Source organism: Coenobita brevimanus, chromosome 110 (assembly GCF_032717465.1).
Source record: "Coenobita brevimanus isolate Jiangsu-jjx chromosome 110, ASM3271746v2, whole genome shotgun sequence".
NCBI classification, from domain to species: domain Eukaryota; kingdom Metazoa; phylum Arthropoda; class Malacostraca; order Decapoda; family Coenobitidae; genus Coenobita; species Coenobita brevimanus.
Window position 1 is genome coordinate 497,501 of NC_137063.1, and position 25,000 is coordinate 522,500.

A 25,000-nucleotide genomic window follows, 5' to 3' on the forward strand; every position below is an offset into this window, starting at 1 on the left:
GTAAAACCAAAGCACGGGGAGGGAATACAAAACCAGGAACGAAAGGAGACGTGAGAATTCAAAATAAAATACAATTAGAGGGATAAATGAATACAAACACAAGAATACAAGAGGAATACAAAAGGAATACAATATTCCAGGATGCAGTCGGAGAATACAAGAGGGAATGGCGTCGCAAAATACCTGGTTGTGTGCACTGGCTGAATACAAAGTGGCTGAGAGAGAGAGAGAGAGAGAGAGAGAGAGAGAGAGAGAGAGAGAGAGAGAGAGAGAGAGAGAGAGAGAGAGGTTCAACAAGGGAGTGAAACATGTGGGGAGAGTAAGAGAAGAAACAGACACGAAAGAAAGAAAGAAAAAAATGAAAAAGAGGAACGGTTGGGAGGGAAAAGTAAAGAGAGAGTTGAAAAAGGAAGAAAGTACAGGTGTGTGTGTGTGTGTGTGTGTGTGTGTTGTGGACATACAGATGAATAAATGACTCTTTCATTGCGTATTATTTTTCTCTGTAAAAAAATCTATGGCAGTCAACCAGAATAAACTATACAAGGCTTACATTCCCGGTGAAGTGTCTAACGCAATGCTTTTTTTTTTTTTTAACACCTTTTGAAGAAGAAAGAAAGAAAGGAAGGAAGCAAGAATGAAAAGAAGGAAGGAAGAAAAAAAGAATGAATGAATGAATAAATGTAAAAGAAAAAGAAACTCAGTTAATACATTACAGTCTCCATCATAGTGTCGTGACCTAGATCAAGACAGGAAAATATTAAAAAACCAAACCACCCGACCGTAGCCACCATTCTCATTTAAGCACTTACGAGGTGCAGTGGCCTGACGCTTGGCTGCGATACTCCATTACATTTAGGGGTAGATGACCAGATTACTCCTCTTGATGGCATTATATGAAGGAAAAAATCACCAGTTACCTCTTGGGGATTTTAACCAGTGCAAGGCCGTCAATCCGAGTGGGGCATTCCAACCTCTACACCACCAGGGGCTTTGGGAGAATGTGCCAAGATGGTGAAAGATAAGACATTGGTTTTAAAGGCAGGGCGTGTAAGCAGTGAATATAGACAGCGAGGTGGTTGGGGAGTCGCGTGAGTAGGAACAATGAACTGGGGAGAAGAAAGGAGACGGGAGAGGGGCCAGACACTGATTGGAGGAAATGGAGAGGGAGGAGGGAGGGAAGTAGGGGAGTGGAGGGAGAGAGAAAGGGCTTCAAAAAAATTGGTAGGCAGAGAAATGAGGATGGTAGAATGACGGAAAAGGTGACAAATAGAGGAATAAAATAGGGAGGGAAGGGAAAGGAGATGTCTGAGAATGGAGGAGAGGTAAGGGGAGGAAGGTAAGAGAATGGGATGCGAGGAAAAAATAGGACTGTAGAGGTGAAGGAAGATTTAAAGTGAGAGAGGAAATATGAGTGAAAAACAAAAGAATTAAGAGAGAGGAGAAAATATGAATTGAAGAGGAGAAGTAGTACGGGAAAGATAAAATTGTAGGGACGGAGGGAATAGGGGAAAGGAGGACAGATGAGGACGTGGGTAATATACTGAGGGGGGAAGAAGACAGTGAGAAGATAAAATGAAAGGTAAACAGATGAATGCAGATGAGAGAAGAGCTGATGATGATGAAGATGATGATAAGGAGGAGGCGGAAGAGAAGTAGAGGGGTAAGGGAAGTGGAAGAGGAGGAGGAAAACTGTATGTAGGGAGAGAGAAAGGGGAAATAATGAGAAGCAGCAGAAAACAAGAATATAGATGCAAATAACAAAAGATAAGAAGATGAAGAGAGTGAAGTGGAAGAAGAATACACTCAGAGAGGGAGATGGAGAAGCAATGGAGGAGTGAACATATGTAGGAATAACATAAGAATGTATATGATACAAAAGAAAAAATAAATAGAGTACGAGGAGGAGGAGGAGGAGGATTACATAGGATTACACAGGAAAGCAAATAGCAACAGACCTTATGGTCCTTTCGAGGCTGCTTGTTACAGAGAAAACTATGATGATGATGATGATGATGATGATGATGATGATGATGATGATGATGAGGAGGAGGAGGAGGAGGACTACAAAGAAATGCAAACAGCAACAGACCTTATGGTCCTTTCGAGGCTGCTTGTTACAGAGTAGACAATGACTACAAGATCTAATTCTACATGCTGAAGGATAAGAAGAGTAAAGCAAGAAGGCTTCCCCCACCTCCAAACCCTCCAGGAAAAAGTGAGAAAAACCACCATGCAACATGGAAAATAAAGGAATTCACAGTAGATGAAAGGTGAAATTGATACGGCACTCGAGAAGGTGAAAAGGACTGGAAGAAGGAGAAATGATGATGGAAGGAGGGGAAATAATCATGATGGCAGGGTTGAGATGAAGGTAATGAAGAAGAGGGAAGAGATGGGGGTCTAGGAGGAGGAGGAGGAGGAGGAGAAGGGAGAGGGGGAGGAGAATGAGGGAGAAGAGAGGAGAAGGGGGAAGAGGAGGAGGAACAATAAGGATGTAGGAGTTGCTGAGATGAGGATAAAAGAGAAGAGAAGGGGGAAGAGAAAGGAACGGAGGAGGAGACGGGATAGGGGAGGGGAGGACGAGGGAGAAGAGATGGGGAAGAGAGAGGAAGTACTGCATGAAGAGGAGAAAGATGAAGGCTAAGAGGCGAGAAGAAAAGTTGAGAAATAAGATAATTCTTGGAGGAGAGGGGAATAGGGGGGACGAGAAGAAGAAGAGAAGATAATTAAAAGGAGGACGAGGAAGAGAGCAGATGATAGGAGAGAGGGAGAGCAAGGAAGAAAAGAGAAAGAGAAGATAAAGCAAGAAAAGATGAGAGATAAGGGAGGAGAAAAGGATGAGAGAAAGAAAGGAAGAGAGAAGGAAAAATGTGAGAGGGAGAGGAGAAAAAACGAGAAGAGAAGAGGTGAAAAGAGACGAAACAAGACAAAGGGGGGACCAAAAAAAAAAAAAGGAGAATGTGTGGGCAGGGAAGAGAAGAGAAGAGAAGAGAGGAGAGGAGAGAAATGAAGAGAAGAGAGGAGAGGAAAGGATAGAGAGAAGGGATGGTCTATATGAGGGAGGTGCGTGATGAGTGGCAATGAGCATGGGGGCAGTTTATCAGGGAAGGAATAAGAGGAGGTGACCCTCATTCCAGATAGAGACAAGAAGAAGAAGAAGAGGAAGAAGAAGAAGAGGAGGAGGAGGAGGAGGATGGGGGCGGTGGTGATGATGAAATTGACGAAGAGGAAGAGGAGGAAGAGGTAAAAGAAGAGATTATGACGATGAAGAAGGGGAGGATGAGGCAGAAGAGGAGCAGGTAATGAAGAAGGTGAAGAGAAAATGGAGAAAAGGTAATGGAGAGGATGCTACATGGAGAGAACCTGTCACACTCTTTCATTTAACTTGGCCTAAAATCGCCATCTCTCTTGAATGTCGACATGTAGCATTAGGCCAACGATAGAATATGATGTCAGTCACGAAAGGCACATGATTAGCCTACTTTCTTTAGAGGCATTACAAGGTCCGGTCACCTCTTGTGGATCAAAGCCATGGATGAGGGTGTTCTAATCAATAGACCACAAACCTCTAATGGTAAAAGTCACAGGTGATATAAAAGTTTGATGTGCTTACGTCCAGGGGGTGGAGGGGAGAGAGGAGTGAGTGGAACGGGTTGATGTTGGTGGAAGTGGGACGGGCTGGGTTGGTGATGGGTGGTGGTGCAGTGTGGGAGGTAGTACACCCTGTTAACCTTAGAATCCCACGTTTTTTTTTTTAATTCTAGATACACCAGATTAGTTTATTTTATTCAACTTCTAGTAAAAGTCTCTCGTACTGTAAGAATTAATGAAGGCTTTATCTAACTCCTTCAGATGGAAAAGTCAGTCTTGATGGGCTAGAAAGAATGAAATACAAAATGCGTCACAATGTTGATGAAGTTCGTTGTGAGATGGCTGGTAAGGTGTGAAACAATAGATTTATTTAGATTATTATTATTATTATTTTCTCTCTCTCTCTCTCTCTCTCTCTCTCTCTCTCTCTCTCTCTCTCTCTCTCTCGCACACACACACACACACACACACACAGTAGAAAGGAAGGTGGAGGAATGGCATTAGCAAAAAGCACGAAGGGAGGAGAAGAAGGGAAGAATGGAAAAAACATGAGAGGAAGAAGGAAGAGGGGTAAGGAAAGATGAAGAGAATAGGAAGGAAAGGACAAAACAGCAGGAAAATTAGGAAGAATGAGAGAAGAGGAAAAAAGAAGGGGAAGAGCAATGAAAGATGTAGAAGAAATGAAGGGAAGGATGAACTGAACAGGAGGGAGAGAAGGAAAAACAGGAAGGGGGAAGAGAAGGAAAAGGAGGGGGAGACGGAGGAGGAAGGACAAATACTGATACAGGCAAGAAGGAGGAGGAAGAAAGGGAAGGAAAGAAGAGGATAGAAAGAAGAAAAGCGTGAGGATGAGAAAATGGAGGAAGGAGGGAATGATGGTGAGGAACAGAACTAAAATGAAAATGAAAAGGAGAATAATAAAAACAGGTCAAAAGCAAGAGGAGGACAAGAGGGAAGAGAAAGAGGAGGATGAGGAGACGAGGGAAGAGGAAGAAGGAGGAGGAGGAGAGGAGGGAAGAGGATGAACGAGGAGGAAGGGTTAAGAAGATGATGGATGAAGGTGGGGGCAGATGATGTTGAAGATGGAGCAGGTCTGGATGTAATAGTTACCATGAATAACTGGTGCAGGATAATGATGATGATGATGATGATGATGATGATGATGATACTGACACTGATGATGAGAATAATGGTGATGATAACAGTGACGATAATAATGACGATGATGATGATGGTGATGGTGACGACGACGACGATGACAGTGATAAATGCCAAAGAATCTAAATCCTTTTTTGTCCCGATTCCGTAAAGACACCTCATTGGCAAAATCGCTAAAAGATAGATAAAAACGACATCAATGGGGCACAAACGTAAAACACACACACACACACACACACACACACACACACACACACACACACACACACACACACACACACACACAAACAGGCAAGAAGTAAAAAAACGAGCTAGTACGTGAAAACTGAGTAAAAATGTCAAGAGAGGAAATACAGGAAAAATAAGTTAAACCGTGAATCTGAGTAAAAACGTGCAAAGACCGAATAAAAACAAAATCTATACATATGTTTAGCGAGAAATCAAAGTATGACAGTGAAAAGTGTCAAAAAATCACTATGAACCCAAACTATGAAAAAAAACTAAAAAATCACATAATAATAATAATAATAATAATAATAATAATAATAATAATAATACGTCGAAATGGGCCTTAAACGTCAAAAACAAATAAGAAAAACAACGATATTCCAAGAGATATATGAATAATGGAAAAAAAAAATCGCCAAAAGAGCCATTATTAGACAGAAAAATGGCCATGATAACAAGGGTAATAATTCATGCATTTTTCTACTTTTTTTCCCTTTCTTACGGCCACGCACTCTCCCCTTTACAGGTCTTGTATAACAGAGAACTTTCTAAAATTAGGAGGCAGGCTTCAGTTACTTGACCTTTGTGTGTGTGTGTGTGTGTGTGTGTGTGTGTGTGTGTGTGTGTGTGTGTGTGTGTGTGTGTGTGTGTGTGTGTGTGTGTGTGTGTGTGTGTTCATCCAAAATACAGTCACTGGAAGGCGGAAGTGCCCGTCATCCACTCACTGGATGTAGTGCCACCTTTACGTAACTCTGCACTGAATGACACCCAAATGACTACTTCTTGCTCAGGACACCATTTACTAACGTTGGGTGGTAACCATATAACGAGGTGGACCCCTGGTGGTCTAGTGGCATTCCAAATGGATTTAGCTGATACGGGTTTACGTCCGTGGTATCGCTAAGGTTTACTGCTTACACAATACCACACTCAGGGGTTGATGACTGGTCACTCTTTCTCTGTCTGGACTTCGAAGCGCAGTCCTGAGTACCTTCGCTTCTGATGGTAAATTAAAGGACTGAAAAAGAAAGGATGGTCGAAACATGAAAGTATTCTGTTCTCAAGGAACTTCTCATCTGCTGCTTAAGTACGCCTGCTTCTTTTGGGAATACACTATTTGTCTTACAGGAGAAAAGGCGAAGAGCAAGGACGCTCAGCATGAAGAAGCCATTATATGCTTACAGATACTTTTGTGATCGACCGTACAGTCACAGTCAAAAGTTCACAAGAATCCACCGCTTGTATATATAACATTTGCTACATGTCCGTCACTTTCTCCTGATCGCACCGCATCAAAAGAGTGACATATAGGGAGAGAAAAGCATTACATATCCTTTTCAGTATTAGCCAGCCACCACCTATCAGTGAGAATTAGAATTATTGGAATATTGGGTAAACTTATGTGTCTACAATCGAGAAAGTTTGCTGATTTCTCTGTCTGCAGTTACAATGGGGGTGTTCCATGAATTATTTATACGTGACCGCAGTATGAAGGATACAAAAGAAGATTATGAGAGGTAAGGATACTCTCTTAGGTTTTGGGATGAGTATGAAATATGGAAGGCAGGGGAAGCAAGGATAGTTTCTCACGCTGGAGGAAGAGTAAGAATATGGAAGGCCGAGGGATTGTACGTAGGGTAGACATGAAAAATTGCTTAGCCTTCGCGTTGGCTGAAGGGCAAGGCAGCCAGTAGAGGTAAAGGCCAACTAACAAACCCCTGAACTGGAACATAAAGACGTCACAGGCGATAAAGGGATGGGGTTGATTTGTGACCTGGTTTCATTACGACTGGTCTTGCTTCCCTGAGTCGCAGATGAAACTGGATGTAGGGTGATGGTGATGATGATGATGATGATGATGATGGTGGTGGTGGTGGTGGTGGTGAGGCCCGACAAGGATTCTATTTATACGTATACAGTAAAGGGTCTAAGTGGGGCTAAAATCGTGGATCTTAACTATCCCACTACCATCCATCCTTTATATCCTCATGGGGAGCGCAGGGGCCCGGAGTCAGGCAACTCTGTCCCAGCATTTACGGCGAGTGACCAGTTGCTCGTCCCTGAGTGTCATGTGTCTAATAAATCACAAACACCCATCATACCTAAACCCATCTAGGCCACATCCTGTAGAAGCGTCTTAACTCACTAGATCACCAGGCGTCTGACTGGTTACACAGATACCACCCGACGCAGTAAATGGTTCCGTGGGTTAAAGGAAATCATTTGACTTGTCACTCAGTGTAGTCACCAAAGGGCAGCACTACATCAGGTATGTGGATGGTATGCGCCCCCACCTACCAATCAGCCCAGTTTCAGTACACGTGTGTTAGTTTTCCAATAATTATATATCACGAGTGTAAATCAACCTCTGAGTAAATTGGTGCTGTGTCGGACATATTTTGCATTTTATCGATATACTGCGAAATCAAAGAGTCCAGCTGAAAAACAAGGTAATTAACTTAATGAATTTCAAATCAGACGCCCACGTACACTTTTAGGCGATGGTTATTGCTGATGCTCTGTCGGGAGAGGCGGTGTGTGTGTGTGTGTGTGTGTGTGTGTGTGTGTGTGTGTGTGTGTGTGTGTGTGTGTGTGTGTGTGTGTGTGTGTGTGTGTGTGTGTGTGTGTGTGTGTGTGTGTGTGTGTGTGTGTGTGTGTGTGTGTGTGTGTGTGTGTGTGTGTGTGTGTGTGTGTGTGTGTGTGTGTGTGTGTGTGTGTGGTTTTGAGATGGTATGCGAGACGATGTAAATGAAGTACTGATCGCAACTGTTTCTCTCCCACCAAATGATGATGATGATGATGATGATGATGGCGACTGATGCCCTATTTTATCCATTCACACAAATCCGGTATATTTCCGCCCACAAATTAAAAGAAAAAAAAATGCTGCTGCTGATGGTGGTACTTGGTGATGGAATTAATGTCATATTTTATCTATTGAAGTATATCCATTTTACTTTCTCAAACTAACACTATATTTTCTGCCCACCGTCAGGTTCGGCTGCTACGTTGCCTGCGGTTCCGACGTGGCATCAGACAGTGCCACATCCCGGTCGGAGAGGCGGACGGAGCGGTGGTGGCGGCGGAGGTAACGGAGGTAGCGTGACCCTGAGTGGCAGCAGCAGCCGGCCCGTGCAGCCCATCAAACCCCTGCTGGATCTGAGTGGCGGGGCTGCCGCTGCTGCTGGGGGGTCGTCGCTCCCCATGCCGCTCCATCCCGTGTTCGACCAGGCAGCCCCTCGCAACGTGTCAAGCCTCACCGATAGCGCCGCCTACCTTCACTGCCTCGTACACAACCTAGGCAACAAGAGTGTGAGTCTATCCACCTTACTACGATCTCTGTCTTCACCTAAGGGAACTGGACCACACTGTCTATCTATTGTCAGACGCCATATTACCGCCGGGATCATTCTATCTATCTATTGTCAGATGCCTTATTTCATTATTTCCAAATATTTAATTCTAAGTTCGTGTGTGTGTGTGTGTGTGTGTGTGTGTGTGTGTGTGTGTGTGTGTGTGTGTGTGTGTGTGTGTGTGTGTGTGTGTGTGTGTGTGTGTGTGTGTGTGTGTGTTGCTCAATAGCTGGATCAGTGAAAGGGTGTTAAAAGATTGTCTGGTGAACCCTGATGATTGTGTGAGAAGAGAGAGAGAGAGAGAGAGAGAGAGAGAGAGAGAGAGAGAGAGAGAGAGAGAGAGAGAGAGTTTTACTGAAGGGGTAGGAGAGGAGGAAGAGAGGAAGGGAAGGAGGAGCAGGGGGGAGGGAGAAACAGACGTATGACCATAAGGGGGGGAGGTCAGTGCGAGGAGGGAGGGAGGAGAGAAGGGACGGGGTAGAGTGGGATTGGGGGAGCGACAGAGAAATAATGAGGAGGGATGAGGAAGTGAAAGGAAGAAGAAAGAGGGAGGGGAGGAGGAGATCAAGAAGGGATGAGAAGAGAGGTGAGAAACAGTGAAGGGGGAAAGAAGAGGAGGAAGAGAAGAAGGGGAAAGGAGGATAAAAGCCAGAGAAGGGGAAAGAGAGAGGAAAGGAAGAAAGAAGAGTGCCAGGGAGGAGGAAGAAAAAAAGGGGGAGGGAGGGAATTATGGAGGGGAAGAATCAAGGAAGGGGGAAGCGACTACTGAACAGGAAGCTAGGACACATAACCAAAAGGGTCTAAGGATCATAGAGGAAATGACAGATATCTTAAAATACCTTATCTTCATGTGTATTTACGAGACAGAGGGTTAGGATGATGATGATGATGATGATGATGATGATGATGATAATAATAATGTTGATGATGATGATGATGATGATTGATGATGATAATGTTGATGATGATGATGTTGATTTAGCACACGAACATACAACCGGAGGGACCCTAACGAAACTGGAAATACTCTACGGTAACATAAAACAATCTGAACAGACACTAGGATGACTTAAGGGATCCTATAAAGACTGGAAAAATTCTACGACAACTTAAAGATGAATGGAAGGACACTATATCTGAAAATTCCCTAAGATAGCTGAGAGGACATTAAGGAAACTGAAAGAACTTGAAGATTTCTGGAAGAGGTCCCGTTTAACTCGAAGGTAATTGGACGGACCCTGAGAGAACGGGATGGGCCGTAAGATAAAGGGAAGAAGTCTAAGATAACATCAGAAAAACAAAATGGTTTTTACAAAAAGAAAAATTCCAATATATGCCCAAAAGCATCTTGAAGGATCCCAAAATTACTACGCGGACCCTTAGATCATCAGAAGGACCCCATGATGGCTGGAGGAGGAAGGTGGCGGGTGGTGAAATAAGACGGGATAAATACACCACGCGAAGGTAGGCATGCGGAGGTGCATAGTGCGTAGGAGGACTGCCAGGCCTCAGGGAACGGGCGCTGAAGCCTATGATTAGAATCGGACATTAAAAATAAAAAAGTAGAGAACTCAGTATTGGCGTGACTTAAACTTGCCATCCCTCCTGTTTAAGTGCTCGGTTGAAACATCTCATAAACACCAGAATATGATGCTAGTCACAAAGAAGTGCCATGGAAAGAATGTAAAGCTTTAGTTTTTATCTCGTTCTGCCACTAAGGTACGTGAAATAAGCTGCCAAAGGACGAAAATCTGGGCCAAGTTGAGGTGAAAGAAGTATAGGGACTAAGATGAAAATCTGGCTCAAGAAAATTCAATAATTTATATATACTCAGGACTATAACTGATAATATATTGTTCTCATTTTCTATTCCATGCACGAGCGAATCTCAGTGCTTTAATCTACATACAGAAATTAATGGTCATTATTTGGTATAAACTGGAATTATGTGATTGTAAATACAATTATTTTTACTAATGGCGGATTAATACTCCCAAAGATCGTATAATAAAAGCTTGAACACACACACATACTGTACACACACACACACACACACACACACACACACACACACACACACACACTGCTACTGCTGGTAGTAGTAGTAGTAGTAGTAATTGTCGTTGTCGTCGAAGTAGTAGTAGTAGTAGTAGTAGTAGTAGGAATACTAATAATGATATGAGCAATCTTTGTACAATAATGATGATGATGATGATAACAATAATAATAATAATAATAATAATAAAAATAATAATAATAAAAATAATTACCATAATGGTAATTATAACCAATTATAATAATGGCATTATTATTATTATTATTATTATTATTATTATTACTATCAATACTACCGTACTATTAAAATTATCAACAGTTCTAATTATTTTCAATCCTAATAAATGGAATCGGCTTGAATGTAATATTAAGCTCCCAAAAACCCAGCACAAACAGACCTCACCACACTTACATCAACGCATCCTGAAGCACTGGCAAACAAATTAATAACAAGGCAGATGAACAGCGTCGGAATATAAGATCCAACACGCGAAAAGGCATTAAATACTAAATCTGTGGCCTGGGGATTCCAACCGAGGGGAACTGAGCACTAGGGGGAAAAATATACGAGGTGTAGCGCGTAAGTCGAGGTGAAGGTCAGATGGAGGCTGTTGGCATCGGTTTTAATCCGTGAAATACCACTGTAACTTTTTCCAACACTTAATGCTACCCAAGTCCTACAGCGATACAGATACATAAATAAGTAGATAGACAGGTATGGATATATAGATAGATATAAATAAGACACCTGTATTCTGGTGTATGGATTTTTAAAAGATGTTTTTCCTTCCTCTGTTCATCTTGTCAAAAAAAAAAAAAAAGGGGGGTGGGTGGGGAGAGGGCGGTTTCTCTAGTGACAGTACGTGACGTTTAGATATCTCTTACTAATTAAACCCGTCCTGAACATGTACAGTGCAATGTATAAGTAATCAAGTAAAATAATAAACAGTACAATGGCCGTGAATAACTGTAGCTGGAACAAGAAGTGAGGGATAAAACACACACACACACACACACACACACACACACACACACACACACACACAACTGGAAAATTGAGATCAGAAATTCGAACACATGAGAAATGAAACAAACGGGATAAAATCTGGACAGCTGCGTCACCCAATCAGGAGGAAAACGATTAGGAAAAAAAAAAAAAGGGATTGGACCATATCATCAGTGACTTGACAAGGAATCGAATATAGGATTGGAGTCTGAACACAGGACACTCCAAACCCGTTCCCAGAGGACTTGTGGAATCCAATCCTATAAACTCTGTAATCAACTCATGATGAAAACAGGACTCAAAAAGCCTATCAGTGGAAGGAAATGGCACAATAAGAGTCGGTTGGTTCATACGGAAACGAATATCGAATAAAGAAATCCAATACTGTATGGAATTTGTGCTTTGTAACTAGGACAAGTGAATTCCAGCGCGGTTAGTGATGTAGCCTTGAGAGAGAGAGAGAGAGAGAGAGAGAGAGAGAGAGAATGCTGAGCAGTGTGTTCGATGGAAGGAGGTAACTGACCGTGTGGAAGGGTTGTTGTTGTTGTTGTTGTTATTGTTGCTCTGTTGTTGTAGCCCCTGGTTCACCTGAAACGTGAACCCAGTGGTCTGCAGGCTGAGGCTGTCCTCCTCCTGCAGTCCACCAGTCTCCTTCAGGGGTATAGGGAGGGAACTGAGGGATGTTTGTATGACCGGGTAGTGGAGTTACCCAAGTTTATCAGTGCCACCACGTGAAGGCGTTCCTCTCCAGGTGCTAAAGTGGAGAGGTATCACTGTAGGCGACTGTACGTATGATTTAAGTATGATCTAACAACACTGACTGGGATATAATATCAAGAGGGCATCACAGGGAACGTTGAGTCTTTCCCCTGGAGACTAGTGGGAAAGTTATGTAGTTTAGTCCTCCGCCGAAAGAAAATGATAGAAAAGGTGGAGAAAAGAGTCTGGAAGCTATGACGTAACCCACAAGGCCGGGAGACGTCAGAGTAATTATTTTATCTTGCTACTTTCTGGTGATTTCCTTCTGCTTCGGGGAGACATGTACTGAAGGGGTTAATGAAAACTGTTGCTATTCTTTTCAATACGAGAAGTTCCCAGAATCGCATAGGACTGTTTGGCGGCCTCAAGAATTAAATTTTGCGTAAGTTTCTCTTGAGTTGAATAAAACGTCTTGGATTGGCTGGAATAATACTCAAAGTTCTTACCTCTCAGTCATGGAGTTTCTAAAGACAACTCTCAACCTCTTCAGTGGGGTTGGTATGTGCGCTGGTCGGAATATAATACCAAAATTCCAACATCACAGCCAAAGGATCCAAGAGAAATCACTGTGTTAAAGGGCTAAAATACCGGCAAGGGTAGGGAGCCGGATTTAGAGCAACTGTTCCCAAGCTTATTTGTTTTATGTACCCTTTCTTGAGACGTCAAAAATCCGATTCGAGTCTTTTGCTTTTCCTCACAAAATGAACTGATAAGAATATAAATAAAAATAATTAAACGTCGATGTGACTGACACACTTAAATATGGTGGTAACATAACTCTATTTTTTTCCTTAAAGACTTCACTGATTTCTGTCTCCAAATGAATGTGGCACAGATCAAACTGGAATCAGATTGCCAGATGTCGTCAGAGTAGGTTAAAAAGTCGATTTTTATCTAACTTTTCATAAACTGTCCTTAAAATCGTCCTCTTTTTCACAGCTGGCCGTGGACCCCCAGCGCTGAGCAGATGATCCATTGCGAGTGGAAATGTTGGGTGGGAAGAGAGGTTAAAGCTTGAATCCTCTCTCTCTCTCTCTCTCTCTCTAACATTTCGGGCTGCAAAGAACCTCTGAAGATGGGTTCTGTGCAGCCCAAAGCGTTAGGGGAAACAAAGAGTTCAAGTTAAACACGTGTCTCTCTCCTAACATACCCACCGCTGGCATTACCGCTATGAACCCTTACGTGAACCTTGAGGACGATGGTTTTGAAGCTTCTTTTATGCGATTCGAACCCAAGGAACTAAATAATTGGACCATTATCTGGATCAAAGGGACACGTCAATTTCCAAATAGCAGGGATGGAAATGAAATGAGACTACAGGATCCGAATTTTGGGACGTAAAAGAATACAGTAATAGTGTGACCAAGGACAACGGGACGTGTTATTGAGATTATGTTAAGCTTTTCCCTGTGAGAGGTCTTTCTAAGCTGTAAAAAATCGTCTGTCAGTAGGGCTTAATTCCACATTTGATAGTTCTTTCTAAGCTGAATAAAATCGTCAGTTGGGTTGAGTTCCAAATGTGAAAGGTCCCCCTAGGCTGTAAAAAAAAAAAAATCATCTGGCAGTGGGGATGAATTCCAAACGAGGTCTTCCTAAGCTGAATAAAATCGTCCGACAGGGTTAAATTACGCATCTTGAGTTTTTTTAAGCTGGAAAAAAAAAAAAACAGTCTGTCAGTAGGGCTGAATTCCACATGTCAGAGGTCTCCCGAATTTAATAAAATCGTCTGGCAAGAGAGTTAAATTCCACAAGATAAAAAAAAAAAAGGGGGGGGGGGCTTATAGGCTTGGGACCCAGGGAAGTAAATAATAAGAGTTTGATCTCGGGAAGGAGGAGACGTCAGTTCGTTCAGACATGTTAAGCCGTAATGCCCAACTGAGTCCTATGATCACAGCCAAAAGACGCGGAGGGAGCCAAGATGGAAAGGGAGGAAGGGAGGGAAGGAGGGTGAGAGAAAAGGCTTAAAGCGGAGAGAAAGAGGGGGAAGAAAGGCTAAAAAGGTAGAAGGGAGGAGGAGAAAAAAGATGGAGAGGGAGTGAGAAAAACGGAAAGAAGACTGTGGAGGAAGAAGGGAGGGGGAGAGAAAAGACTGAACGCGAGGAGTAGGAGAGGGAGGGAGAAAAGGCTGACAGGGATAGAAGGGAGGAAGGGAAGGGAAAAAATGGATAGACAGGGGGTGAGAAAAACTGGAAAGGTTAGGGAGAGAGGCAGGGAAGAAGGAAAGACATGAAGGAAAGGATGCAGGGAGAGAGAGAGAGAGAGAGAGAGAGAGAGAGAGAGAGAGTGTGGGTTGAAAAGGAGGGAAGTAGATGCGGAAGACAAACAGGAACAACGGGAGGAAAAGAGCCTGGGGAGGATAGAGAGAGAGAGAGAGAGAGAGAGAGAGAGAGAGAGAGAGAGAGAGAGAGAGAGAACCAAGATGGACGGAATGGAGTGACAAGGATAAAAACAGAGAAAGACAAAAACCCATCGGAAGGGAGGAAGAAAAAAAAGACAAAGAATAGCATTAAAACAAATCAGCTGCAGTAACGAATGAAATGTTAGGAAAGGCTAGTTAACCTGCTATATTAAAAGTCCCTAACACCTCTTCCTCAGCGATTTATTTCTGGATACGGCTGGCTAATATCGCTCTATACCTTGCTTACGCAGAATATGGCGATATTAAAGTGACTTAAGTAATACCAAGATGATATTATCGTATTATAAGCAAAATAAATCGCTTAGGAGAAGGTGTTTGGGGAGCTTCCTTGATGGACTAGAATGCAGGCCACTATCTCTCCTACATTTGAATAATATCGTAGAAGCAGCAAAGATTTTTACAGAGAGGCTGCCAAAATAGAGGTGGATGGATTGTGATGGTGTATGGAGAAGTAACAGGATTGGCAGCATTAACCCCCTTCACTAGGAGCAGTCGGTCGTCCAACTGGGAAATATGACGAAAATTAAAACAGGATTAAAGATAAGAAAATGAGAACATACTTGAGCTCCAGAAGTTCAGAAGAAATATGGAGAGGTTAATGATATATCTTGAGTCATCGTTTTAAGAAAGTTCAACATTCATTTTGTACGTTACTCAGGCAAGCTGTGTCAATATTAATCAGGTGCACATAAGAAAGTATGGTGTATGTGGGACAATAAATCGCTAAGAATGAGGCATCAAGAAGTTTCCTACCCAAACAAGAATCAGGGAAAAGCTCGGAGGAAAGAGACTGCTTGGAGGAGAGGAAACGCTTGGAGGGAACTTCTGGCAGGAGGAAGCTTTGAGATAAGGCTAAATCTCTCTCTCTCTCTCTCTCTCTCTCTCTCTCTCTCTCTCCCGGCTTAGCTTCATACTCTCCTTCCCCTAATCTCATCAACGATATTCATTTTATTTAAGATTTAATATAGTCCTCAGTCTTGCTTAACTCTTCTTCTCTAATTCTTTACATTCTCTAAAAAATTCCAACTATTTTCATGGCCATTAAGCTAACTAATTTGTACACCATCTCCTACCCTCCTTCTTTGTCTCTCATTTTGCTCTACCTCTGCTCTGTGTGTGTGTGTGTGTGTGTGTGTGTGTGTGTGTGTGTGTGTGTGTGTGTTTTACCACTGTTCTTCCTGCTGTATTTAATTTTGGTATTATTATTATTACTGCTATTATTATTATTATTATTATTATCATTATCATTATTATTACCGCAACATAATTCATCATACCTAACTTTTCCATCTTATTCTCACCGTCGTTCTCTCCAGCTCAGAATATTGCCTCACCCTTCACCCTTTTCCAACAGCTTTCTCACTCCATTATAATTATCGCCCAATAACTCTGAGGCGAAAAACGCTACCCCTAAAAACGCAAACTTTCCCTAAATCTCCCCCGGTTAATTTTCAGAGTGTGGGATGATCAAGGAAAGAAAATATATATGTCTAAATAATTAATTAAAAAAAAATGCATCTCCCCCCCCCTCCCAGCTAATTAGTTCATCAGAGTCTCATCAAAAAAAAAAAAATGGAGGAAAAAACTGGAGGGAAAAAACTGGAGGAAAAATTGATCATGATTTTTTTTTTTAATCGAAATTTAAATAACGTGGTTTTAATATTGGTCTCCCTTAGCGCCTCACAGCGTTATTTATTTATTTATTTATTTATTTATTTATTTATTCATCTTTTCATTAATGAATCTATTTATTCTTCATTTGTTATTTTCGATTCATTCATTTTTTCATTTATTTCTTCCCCTACAATGCCTTATTTCCAAATATTAAATTCTAAGTGTGTGTGTGTGTGTGTGTGTGTGTGTGTGTGTGTGTGTGTGTGTTGTATGCCACATAATATCACTTTTTTCCTTTTTTCCATATAAGAGTGAGTCATAGGCGCCTCAGTGTTCATTCCCTCCCCCCTTACCTGCCAAACTCCCCCCCCAGCTGCCAACACCTCCCCTCAGCTGCCAACACCCCCCCTCAGCTGCCAACACCTCCCCCTCAGCTGCCAACACCCCCCCCTCAGCTGCCAACACCCCTTCAGCTGCCAACACCCCCCCTCAGCTGCCAACACCTCCCCCTCAGCTGCCAACACCCCCCCCTCAGCTGCCAACACCCCCCCCTCAGCTGCCAACACCTCCCCCTCAGCTGCCAACACCCCCTCAGCTGCCAACACCCCCCCTCAGCTGCCAACACCCCCACCTGCCAACACCCCCCCCTAGCTGCCAACACCTCCCCCTCAGCTGCCAACACCCCCTCAGCTGCCAACACCCCCCTCTCAGCTGCCAACCCCCCCCCCTCTCAGCCGCACCAAACCAAGCATAATGGAATCAGATTAAAAACATTGGCTGAACTTTCCATCCAGTCTTTTTTCTCCCCCCCCCCTTTTTTTTTTTTTTTTTTTTGAAAAGGATAACTTCCCCACATGTTTTTTTTCTTTTTTCGAAGAGGATAGGTTTCCGCTTCCCTACCCCCCCTTCCCTCCTCCTCCTCCTCCTCCTCCTTCTCCTCCTCCTCCTCCTCCTCTCTCTCTCAAAGGCTGACTTCACCCTTTTTTCATTTTTCGAAGGGCTAAGTTCTCTCTCTCTCTCTCTCTCTCTCTCTCTCTCTCTCTCTCTCTCTCTCTATCTATCTATCTATCTATCTACTGTATCTATCCAATCTCTCTCTCAAAGGTTGACTTCACCCTTTTTTCATTTTTCGAAGGCGCTAAGTTTCCTCTGTCTCTGTCTGTCTGTCTGTCTCTCTCTCTCTCTCTCTCTCTCTCTCTCTCTCTCTCTCAACTGATCGTCAAAAGTTGCCTGTGGATCAGCTTACGGGAGGATCAGGTTGGCTGGTCGGTCGGTGTAGAACAGAAAAAGAAAAAGAGAGAAAAAAAAGCAGAGAGTAGGCGAGACCAGATCAATTAAAGCGGAGACCAGTCCAGTTATAGAGGAGACCAGTCCATTTATAGCGGAGACCAGTCCATTTATAGCAGAGACCAGTCCAATTATAGCGGAGACCAGTCCAATTATAGCAGAGACCAGTCCAATTATAGCAGAGACCAGGTCAATTATAGCGGAGACCAGTCCAGTTATAGCGGAGACCAGTCCATTTATAGCGGAGACCAGTCCAATTACAGCAGAGACCAAGCCAATTATTGTTATTAGGAGCGAATTCTTAAGTAGCTTTCGAAATATCTTAATACCACTTCCTTCGCGATTTATTCTGCACATAATTATCACCTTCATACCTTCTCACCTGTACCGGATGCAAACTATTAAAAAAAATATTACATACATGAGAACGTTAACCTACAAAGAATAAATCGGCAAGGAACAGGTGCCACGAAGCTTCAGGGATCGTTTTTACTATTGTATTTCTTGCTATATCTTGAGTTTTTCAGCACAGAGACGTATGGTTGCGAAGGGGTTAATGGTCTCTCTCTCTCTCTCTCTCTCTCTCTCTCTCTCTCTCTCTCTTGCCTAAAAGCACACAGTCACCAACTCCCATTAAAAGAGAGTACATTAATTCACGCTAAAAGGTTAACAGTCTTAAAAAACAGGAGTTAAGTATACACACACAAGCACACACGTACACAAGACACACACACAAGCACCCGAGTACACAAGCTGCCAACGAGACATACACGTTATGCATAAACGCACATACACCCTCTATATTACACACACAGCACGTGCACAAAAGGCAAAACAACCTCTCTCTCTCTCTCTCTCTCTCTCTCTCTCTCTCTCTCTCTCACAGACACACACACACACACACACACACACACACAGTATTATGCATATGCTTAAACTATCATCCGCACACACACACACACACACACACACACACACACACACACACACACACACACACACACACACACAGTATTATGCATATGCTTAAACTATCATCCGCACACACACACACACACACACACACACACACACACACACACACACACACACACACACACACACACACACACGTCTGGCAGGAGGTGTGTGGGGCCGTTTAAGGAGAAGTCTGCCCTCGTTAGGACCGGGGTAAAGGAAACTAGCCTGGGTAATTACAGAGGCAGATATATTGAACTCTCTCTCTTACCTCGCTTTACGATTATGTTGTTGCCTTTCTCAGATACCCCTCCCCTCCCTCTCCTTCTCCCTCACCCCTCCTAGCCCCCCTCCCCTCCCCCTCCTAATCCCCCCTTCCCTCATCCCTCTTAGCCTCCCCCCCTCCCTCACTCCTTCCTTCCTCCCCATCTCGACTTACTTTATGCCTCTTCCCCCTTCTTCCCTATCTCGCCCTCATCCCCCTTTTCCTTATACCTTTTCATCCCTGCTCATCATACCTTTTCTTTTTTTCTTCCCCTCTCTCTTTCTTCATTCTCCCCCCTCCCTTCCTCCCCCTCACTCCTCCTAGCCTCCTCTCACCACTCTTTCTTCCTCCTTCCCTCCATTTGCATTGTACCTTTCCCCCAATCTTTCTAACTTCACCCGTTTATCTTTTCCCTCCTCGTCTCTTCTTACCTTACCCCCCTCTCTCTTCATCCTTCCCTCCCTCCCCGCTTACTTTCTTCCTCCCCTCCCCACCCTACAGGCTTCACCTTTTCCCTCCCCCTCTCCCTCCTTCTCCCTCTCCTTCCCTCCCCTTTCCACTCCCCACCGATCCTCTTACCCGTCTCCGTACACCTCTTCCTCCCACGTTCTCTCCCCTATTACTCTCTCACCCTCCCTCCCTCCCTCCCTCCCTCTCTCCTTCACCTCTCTCACCTTGTCTTCCTCCTCCTTCACCATCTCTCCCCTATCAATATCAATACCAATCTATCTATCTATCTATCTATCTATTGCCAGACGCCTCAATCCCGTTTGGGGTGGCCACAAACAAATCGCCTCCAAGTCGCCCTGTCCCCCGCCATTTCACTGCCCTGCTCCCAACTCACACCCCCCCTCTCTCATATACCTCTCCACCCCATCCCTCCATCTCATCCTCGGCCTCCCCCTCCCTCTTCCCCCCTCCACCTCACTCACATACACTCTCTTCGTCAGTCTTTCACCCTCCATCCTCTCCACATGGCCAAACCACCTCAGTGTGTTCCTCATAACACTTCCTATCACATCCACATCCACACCACAACGCTCCTTTATATCCTCATTCGTCAGCCTGTCTCTCCACGTGACTCCACAGGCTCCTCTTAAATAACTAATTTCCACTGCTCTCACTCTTGACTTGTGTCCTTCCAACAATGTCCAAGCTTCACTTCCGTACGTTAGAGTTGGTATCACAATACTGTCATGTAGTAACTTTTTCACTTCCATGCTCACTTCCCTGTTTCTTATCACTGCTTTCAAGGAACCAGCAACCTTTCTTCCCTGCTGTACCCTTTCAAGCACTTCACCCTCCAAACCTCCATCCTTACTCATCACACTACCCAAATACTTAAACGTACTCACATTTTCCAATTCCTCACCATCTAACCTCGCTGTACATTCACTAACTTCACCTCTCTCAAAGACCATCACTTTACTCTTTCCTACATTCACCTTTAGGTTCCGTTTCTTACACACTCTCTCAAACTCATCCACCAAGCCTTGCAGCTCCCCTTCGTCTTCACTCAACAACACAGTATCATCTGCAAACAACAGTACAGGGAGTTTCCAAACACTATCCTCTCTCACCAGGGCCACTCCAACATCCACTACTCTACTTTGTACCTCTTTTATTACCCCATCCATGTACAGATTGAACAACCATGGAGACATGACACATCCCTGTTTCAAACCAACTTTCAAAGAGAAAAATTCACTTAGTTCACCATCCACACGCACTGCAGCCTTCGCACCATCGTACATACTCTTCACAGCATTCAACAACTTCCCATCTACTCCATATATTCTTAACACTTTCCACAATCCTTGTCTATCCACCCTGTCATATGCTTTCTCCAAATCCATGAAAGCCGCATACAACTTCTTTCCCTTCTCTAGAAACTTTTCCACTAAAGATCTAAGAAAGAATATCTGATCTACACAACCTCTTCCCTTCCTGATACCAATCTATATTCATATATTTAGTACAAACATCTGCCAACCTTTCTACCTGTTACCACCTACCTATCAATCTAACTGTCTATTAATTTATGTATCTATCATTCAGTCGGTCTACCTACCTTCCTACCTACCTATCTATCTGCTTATCTATATATCTATCTATTTATCTATTAGTTCACCCATTAATCGGTCTTTCTGCTTGTCTATCTCATTTTTAACTTCTTTGTCCTAATTTTCTTAGTAATAAACAATTAGGGAAGCTATTTGTTAACGTAGGAAGGGCCAATTAATCATCTCTGTTATTAAGAAAGGTAAACTGGTGACTCTTCGTAATAATAATAATAATAATAATAAAGGTAATTTTGTTGTTGTTGTTGTTGTTATTATTATTATTATTATTATTATTATTATTATTTGGAGGTGGTGCAGGGAAACACGAGTCTGAGCCAAGTTTAATTTCTGACCAGCCTCACCAAAAAGCCTTTTATTAGGCTCAAAATAATAATAATAATAATAATAAAATAAACCAGTCAGTAATAAATCTGTCTCAGACTCGTGTTTCATACCATTCTCTTATAACTGACCTAATGTCTCAACAGTTATTATTATTATTATTATTATTATTATTATTATTATTATTATTATCATTATATTATTATTATTATTATTATTATTATTATTATTATTATCAGTAGTAGTAGTAGTAGTAGTAGCGTTAGTGGTACCTGTAAAGCAGTATTACATGTAGCTGTAGTATTACAATTATCGTTGCAATCATAATTATTTTAAACACTTTTAGTACCGGAAATAATATCATTATTGTTTATATCTACATCTGTATCAATATTTCCATCTATCTATCTGTCTATCTATATTTATTATTTTTTAATATATTTTGGCAAGCGCTAAAAAACACTCCATCCAGCTTGTTCTGTTGTCCAAGCAAATTACCAAGACCTTGCCTCATATGGTGTGACGGCCAGATCGATGAGAGCGAGGGGGGTGCGCCTGATTAATGTGTTCATGGTCGGGACAACTCTACAGTAGTATGCATTTCCATCTAACACCTATTGATTTTTTTTTTCTTTTTTAGCTGGAAGTGAGTCATAGGAGCCCAAATGGTTTCGTATTCCCCTCCTCTCTCTCTCTATCTCTCTCTTTCTCTCTCTCTCTCTCTCCGTTACTTTCTAAGGCTTTCCAAATTACCCTTTTCTTGCGATCTCTCTCTTTCTCTTTTTTCTGCTTATGTACAGTATTTCTCTCTCTCTCTCTCTCTCTCTCTCTCTCTCTCTCTCTCCATTATGCCATTCTATCTTTCTTTTCTCCCCTCTTCCTCTCCTCTCTTCACCCTCTCTCTTGCTCCCTCCCAAAGGAAATTACAATTCTCACACTTTTTCTTGCGGTGTGTGTGTGTGTATATTTTCTTTGTCACCAACTTTTTCCATTTTTATTCATATATTTCGGTTCTTTTTCTTTGCCTTTGTTTTCGTAACGTCCGCACTTTGAAATGTGAAGGGACGCTCTCTCTCTCTCTCTCTCTCTCTCTCTCTCTCTCTCTCTCTCTCTCTCTCTCTCTCTCTCTCTCTCTCAGGTCAGATCCCTGCATTCCTTTACCTAGATGCAACTTAATTCCAACACCTGATTCTCATACCTTCTCCTTTAATCTTGCCTCTGTCTCTCCCCTCCTCCTCACATTATAATCAATTCTCCCTCTATATATTATTCATCTTACCCTCTGCTCCCTCATTCATTAATTTTCTCTCTCCTCATGCCTTTCATCTTTGTCCTTTATTCATTAACACTTTCATTTCCACCCTCTCACCCCCGTATCTGTTTTCCTCCTCTTTCTGATCTCGTCCTTTCTTTCGCCATTTCTTTCTTCTTCCTATGCACTCCTCTCTTCTGCTTTTTTTCTCTCTTATTTTCTAGTTCTGCCAGAGTTTTGCCTCCTCGCTTCTTCCTTTATTACTTTAAATCTGTTTTCCTGTTTCATGTCTCCCTCTTTCCTTCTTTTCCTGTTCTCAAACATCTTTCATCCCCACCAAAACCTTCAATTTTACAACTCTTTTTTCCTCTCCTGGGCCGAAAGAAAGCCAAACTAATTCTAATGTTTAACTTAATCTATATATATCTTATCCTTCCCTCTTTTATCTGTTTTCTTTCAACTCCCCTTTTCCTGACCAATTCCTCTGTCTCATCTTTTGTCTCCTTCCTGAAGCCTCGTCAATACAATGGATCCGACGGAGCTTAGAAGGGATAGAGAGGTTGGACAAGGTATTCTTCAACCCTTCCAATAAACAAAAAAATCCTCTGAACTGAACACAATCGTCTGGAGGAAGCACAACTAAAACCGCAATAAGAAAACTTCCTGAAAACGGGCCTGGTTCTGTGTGGTGGCCCGTCTAATCGCCTGAGACAGATAAAGGGTGAGATTAGACAGAAAAAAGTAAAGGTGGAATGGTGGCCAGTGTGGACGTAATTAATTGAGCAGCTGCTGGAAGACATGGGTTGGGGAAGGGAGGGGAAGTTGGGAGAGGGGAAGGGGAAGTGGGGAGAGGGGAACAGGAGTGTGCTGAGGAAGGGGAGAAGGAGGAGGTGGAGGAGGAAATGAATAAGAATGAAATGGAAGAAATTAAAGGCGAAAAGGAGGTTCAGGGGGTAAAGAAGAGAGAGAAAATTATGATAACCAACGAAGAAGGGGAGAAGATGTATCATATAAAAGAGGGGATGATGCTAAGACATAGGATAACAAGATGAAGAAGGGATAGAATGTGGAGGGGAAAGGGCATGAAAGGGAATAACACAGAGATACACATGGAGAAAATTTGCTGAGTTGGAGCTAAAAGGTAAATAATTAATAAGGTAGACAATGTGTAGAAAAGAATGTTAGAAAATTCAATTAAAAGGGAAAACAGGGAACAGAAGGGAAAAAATTAAGAAAACACGTAGGAAAAAAGAGAAAAGAAGGGAGGAAAGGGGAGATGATAGAGAATATAATAAAACTACGGTGTAGGTAAGAATATACTGAAAGGTGGAATGGGGTGGATGAAAAAGAGCCGAGAGAGAGAGAGAGAGAGAGAGAGAGAGAGAGAGAGTAAAATAAGGAAGTAGGATATGAAAACAGATGAAGAAAGAGAGCTAGAAGGAGCAGGACACAGGAAATGAGAATGGTTTGTGTCACCCTTCGAAAAATAGATGGCCAGATTCTTATACAGAACTCATCACTTTTATCTATAGCCACAGAATTAATCCCATTCCAATTCTACAAGTTGATGACGATATTCTGTCTTCTAAGGGGCCTTCTATATATCCATCCATCCATCCACCCATCCATCCATCCACCCATCCATCATCTAGTGCTTTGATGTTTCCATATTCAGGAGTGTTACGGGCAAGACATGGTTCTTCTGACATACGTACGGTAGGGGTGACAACTGCTTACCTCTAAATGGTATTGGACTCTCTCTCTCTCTCTCTCTCTCTCTCTCTCTCTCTCCCCACCACACCCACCTCTACTTGACATTCCTCTAGTGCCTCCCTTCAGCTTCCTTCCTCCCCAGTTTCTCCCTCCTTTTCTCCTCTCTTGTTCTTTCCTTATTCTTCCCCTCTCCTTTTCATTTTTTTAAGGTGTTTTATTTCGGCCTTTCTGCTCCTTCTCTGTTTTCCTCCAACACTTCACTTTCCTTCCTTGGGTTTTTCTTTTATACTCCCTGTCCGTCTGTCTGTCTCTCTGTCTCTCTCTCTCTCTCTGTTTCCCTCTCTCTTTCTTCGTTCATTCTGCCTTCCTATTCAGCTTACTCCCTCACTCTTCCGTTGTCTTCTCTTTCAATTTTCTCCCCTCCGACCCTCACACACACACACACACACACACACACACACACACACACACACACTCTCTCTCTCTCTCTCTCTCTCTCTCTCTCTCTAGATCCTAATCATATTATCTCTTCTGATGCCTCGTAATTGCCTTAATTTCCGAATCACTTTATTTCCCTCATTCAGACTGCAAATAATTCACCCAATTTATCATCCCTCCCTCTCTGATCCCAATAAATGACTCTCTTTATCTTAGTTCCCTTTCTTTTTTATTGTGTGTGTGTGTGTGTGTGTGTGTGTGTGTGTGTGTGTGTGTGAGAGAGAGAGAGAGAGAGAGAGAGAGAGAGAGAGAGAGGGGCGATTACTGCTGGAGACTAGTATTGTGTTTCTCCTCCTGTTGTCATTTTCAAGTGATGATGATGATGATGATGATGATGGTGGTGATAGTGGTGATGATTCTCTACCTCATTTTCCTCCTCTTCCTCCTCAAAATCTTTCAATTTTCTTTTCTTTCTTTCTCTTCCCTTCCTCTCCTGTCTT

General features: G+C 42.7%; 1 protein-coding gene across 1 annotated transcript in view; it reads left to right on the plus strand.

Annotated features, from left to right (window-relative positions):
* Positions 1–25,000, plus strand: part of LOC145417393 (hemicentin-1-like) — a 134,455-nt gene that overhangs the window by 70,265 nt on the left and 39,190 nt on the right. Inside the window, exon 2 of the mRNA XM_080286070.1 lies at positions 7,973–8,289. Coding sequence (XP_080142196.1) covers positions 7,973–8,289 — 317 coding nt within the window. The remainder of the gene's footprint in view (positions 1–7,972; positions 8,290–25,000) is intronic.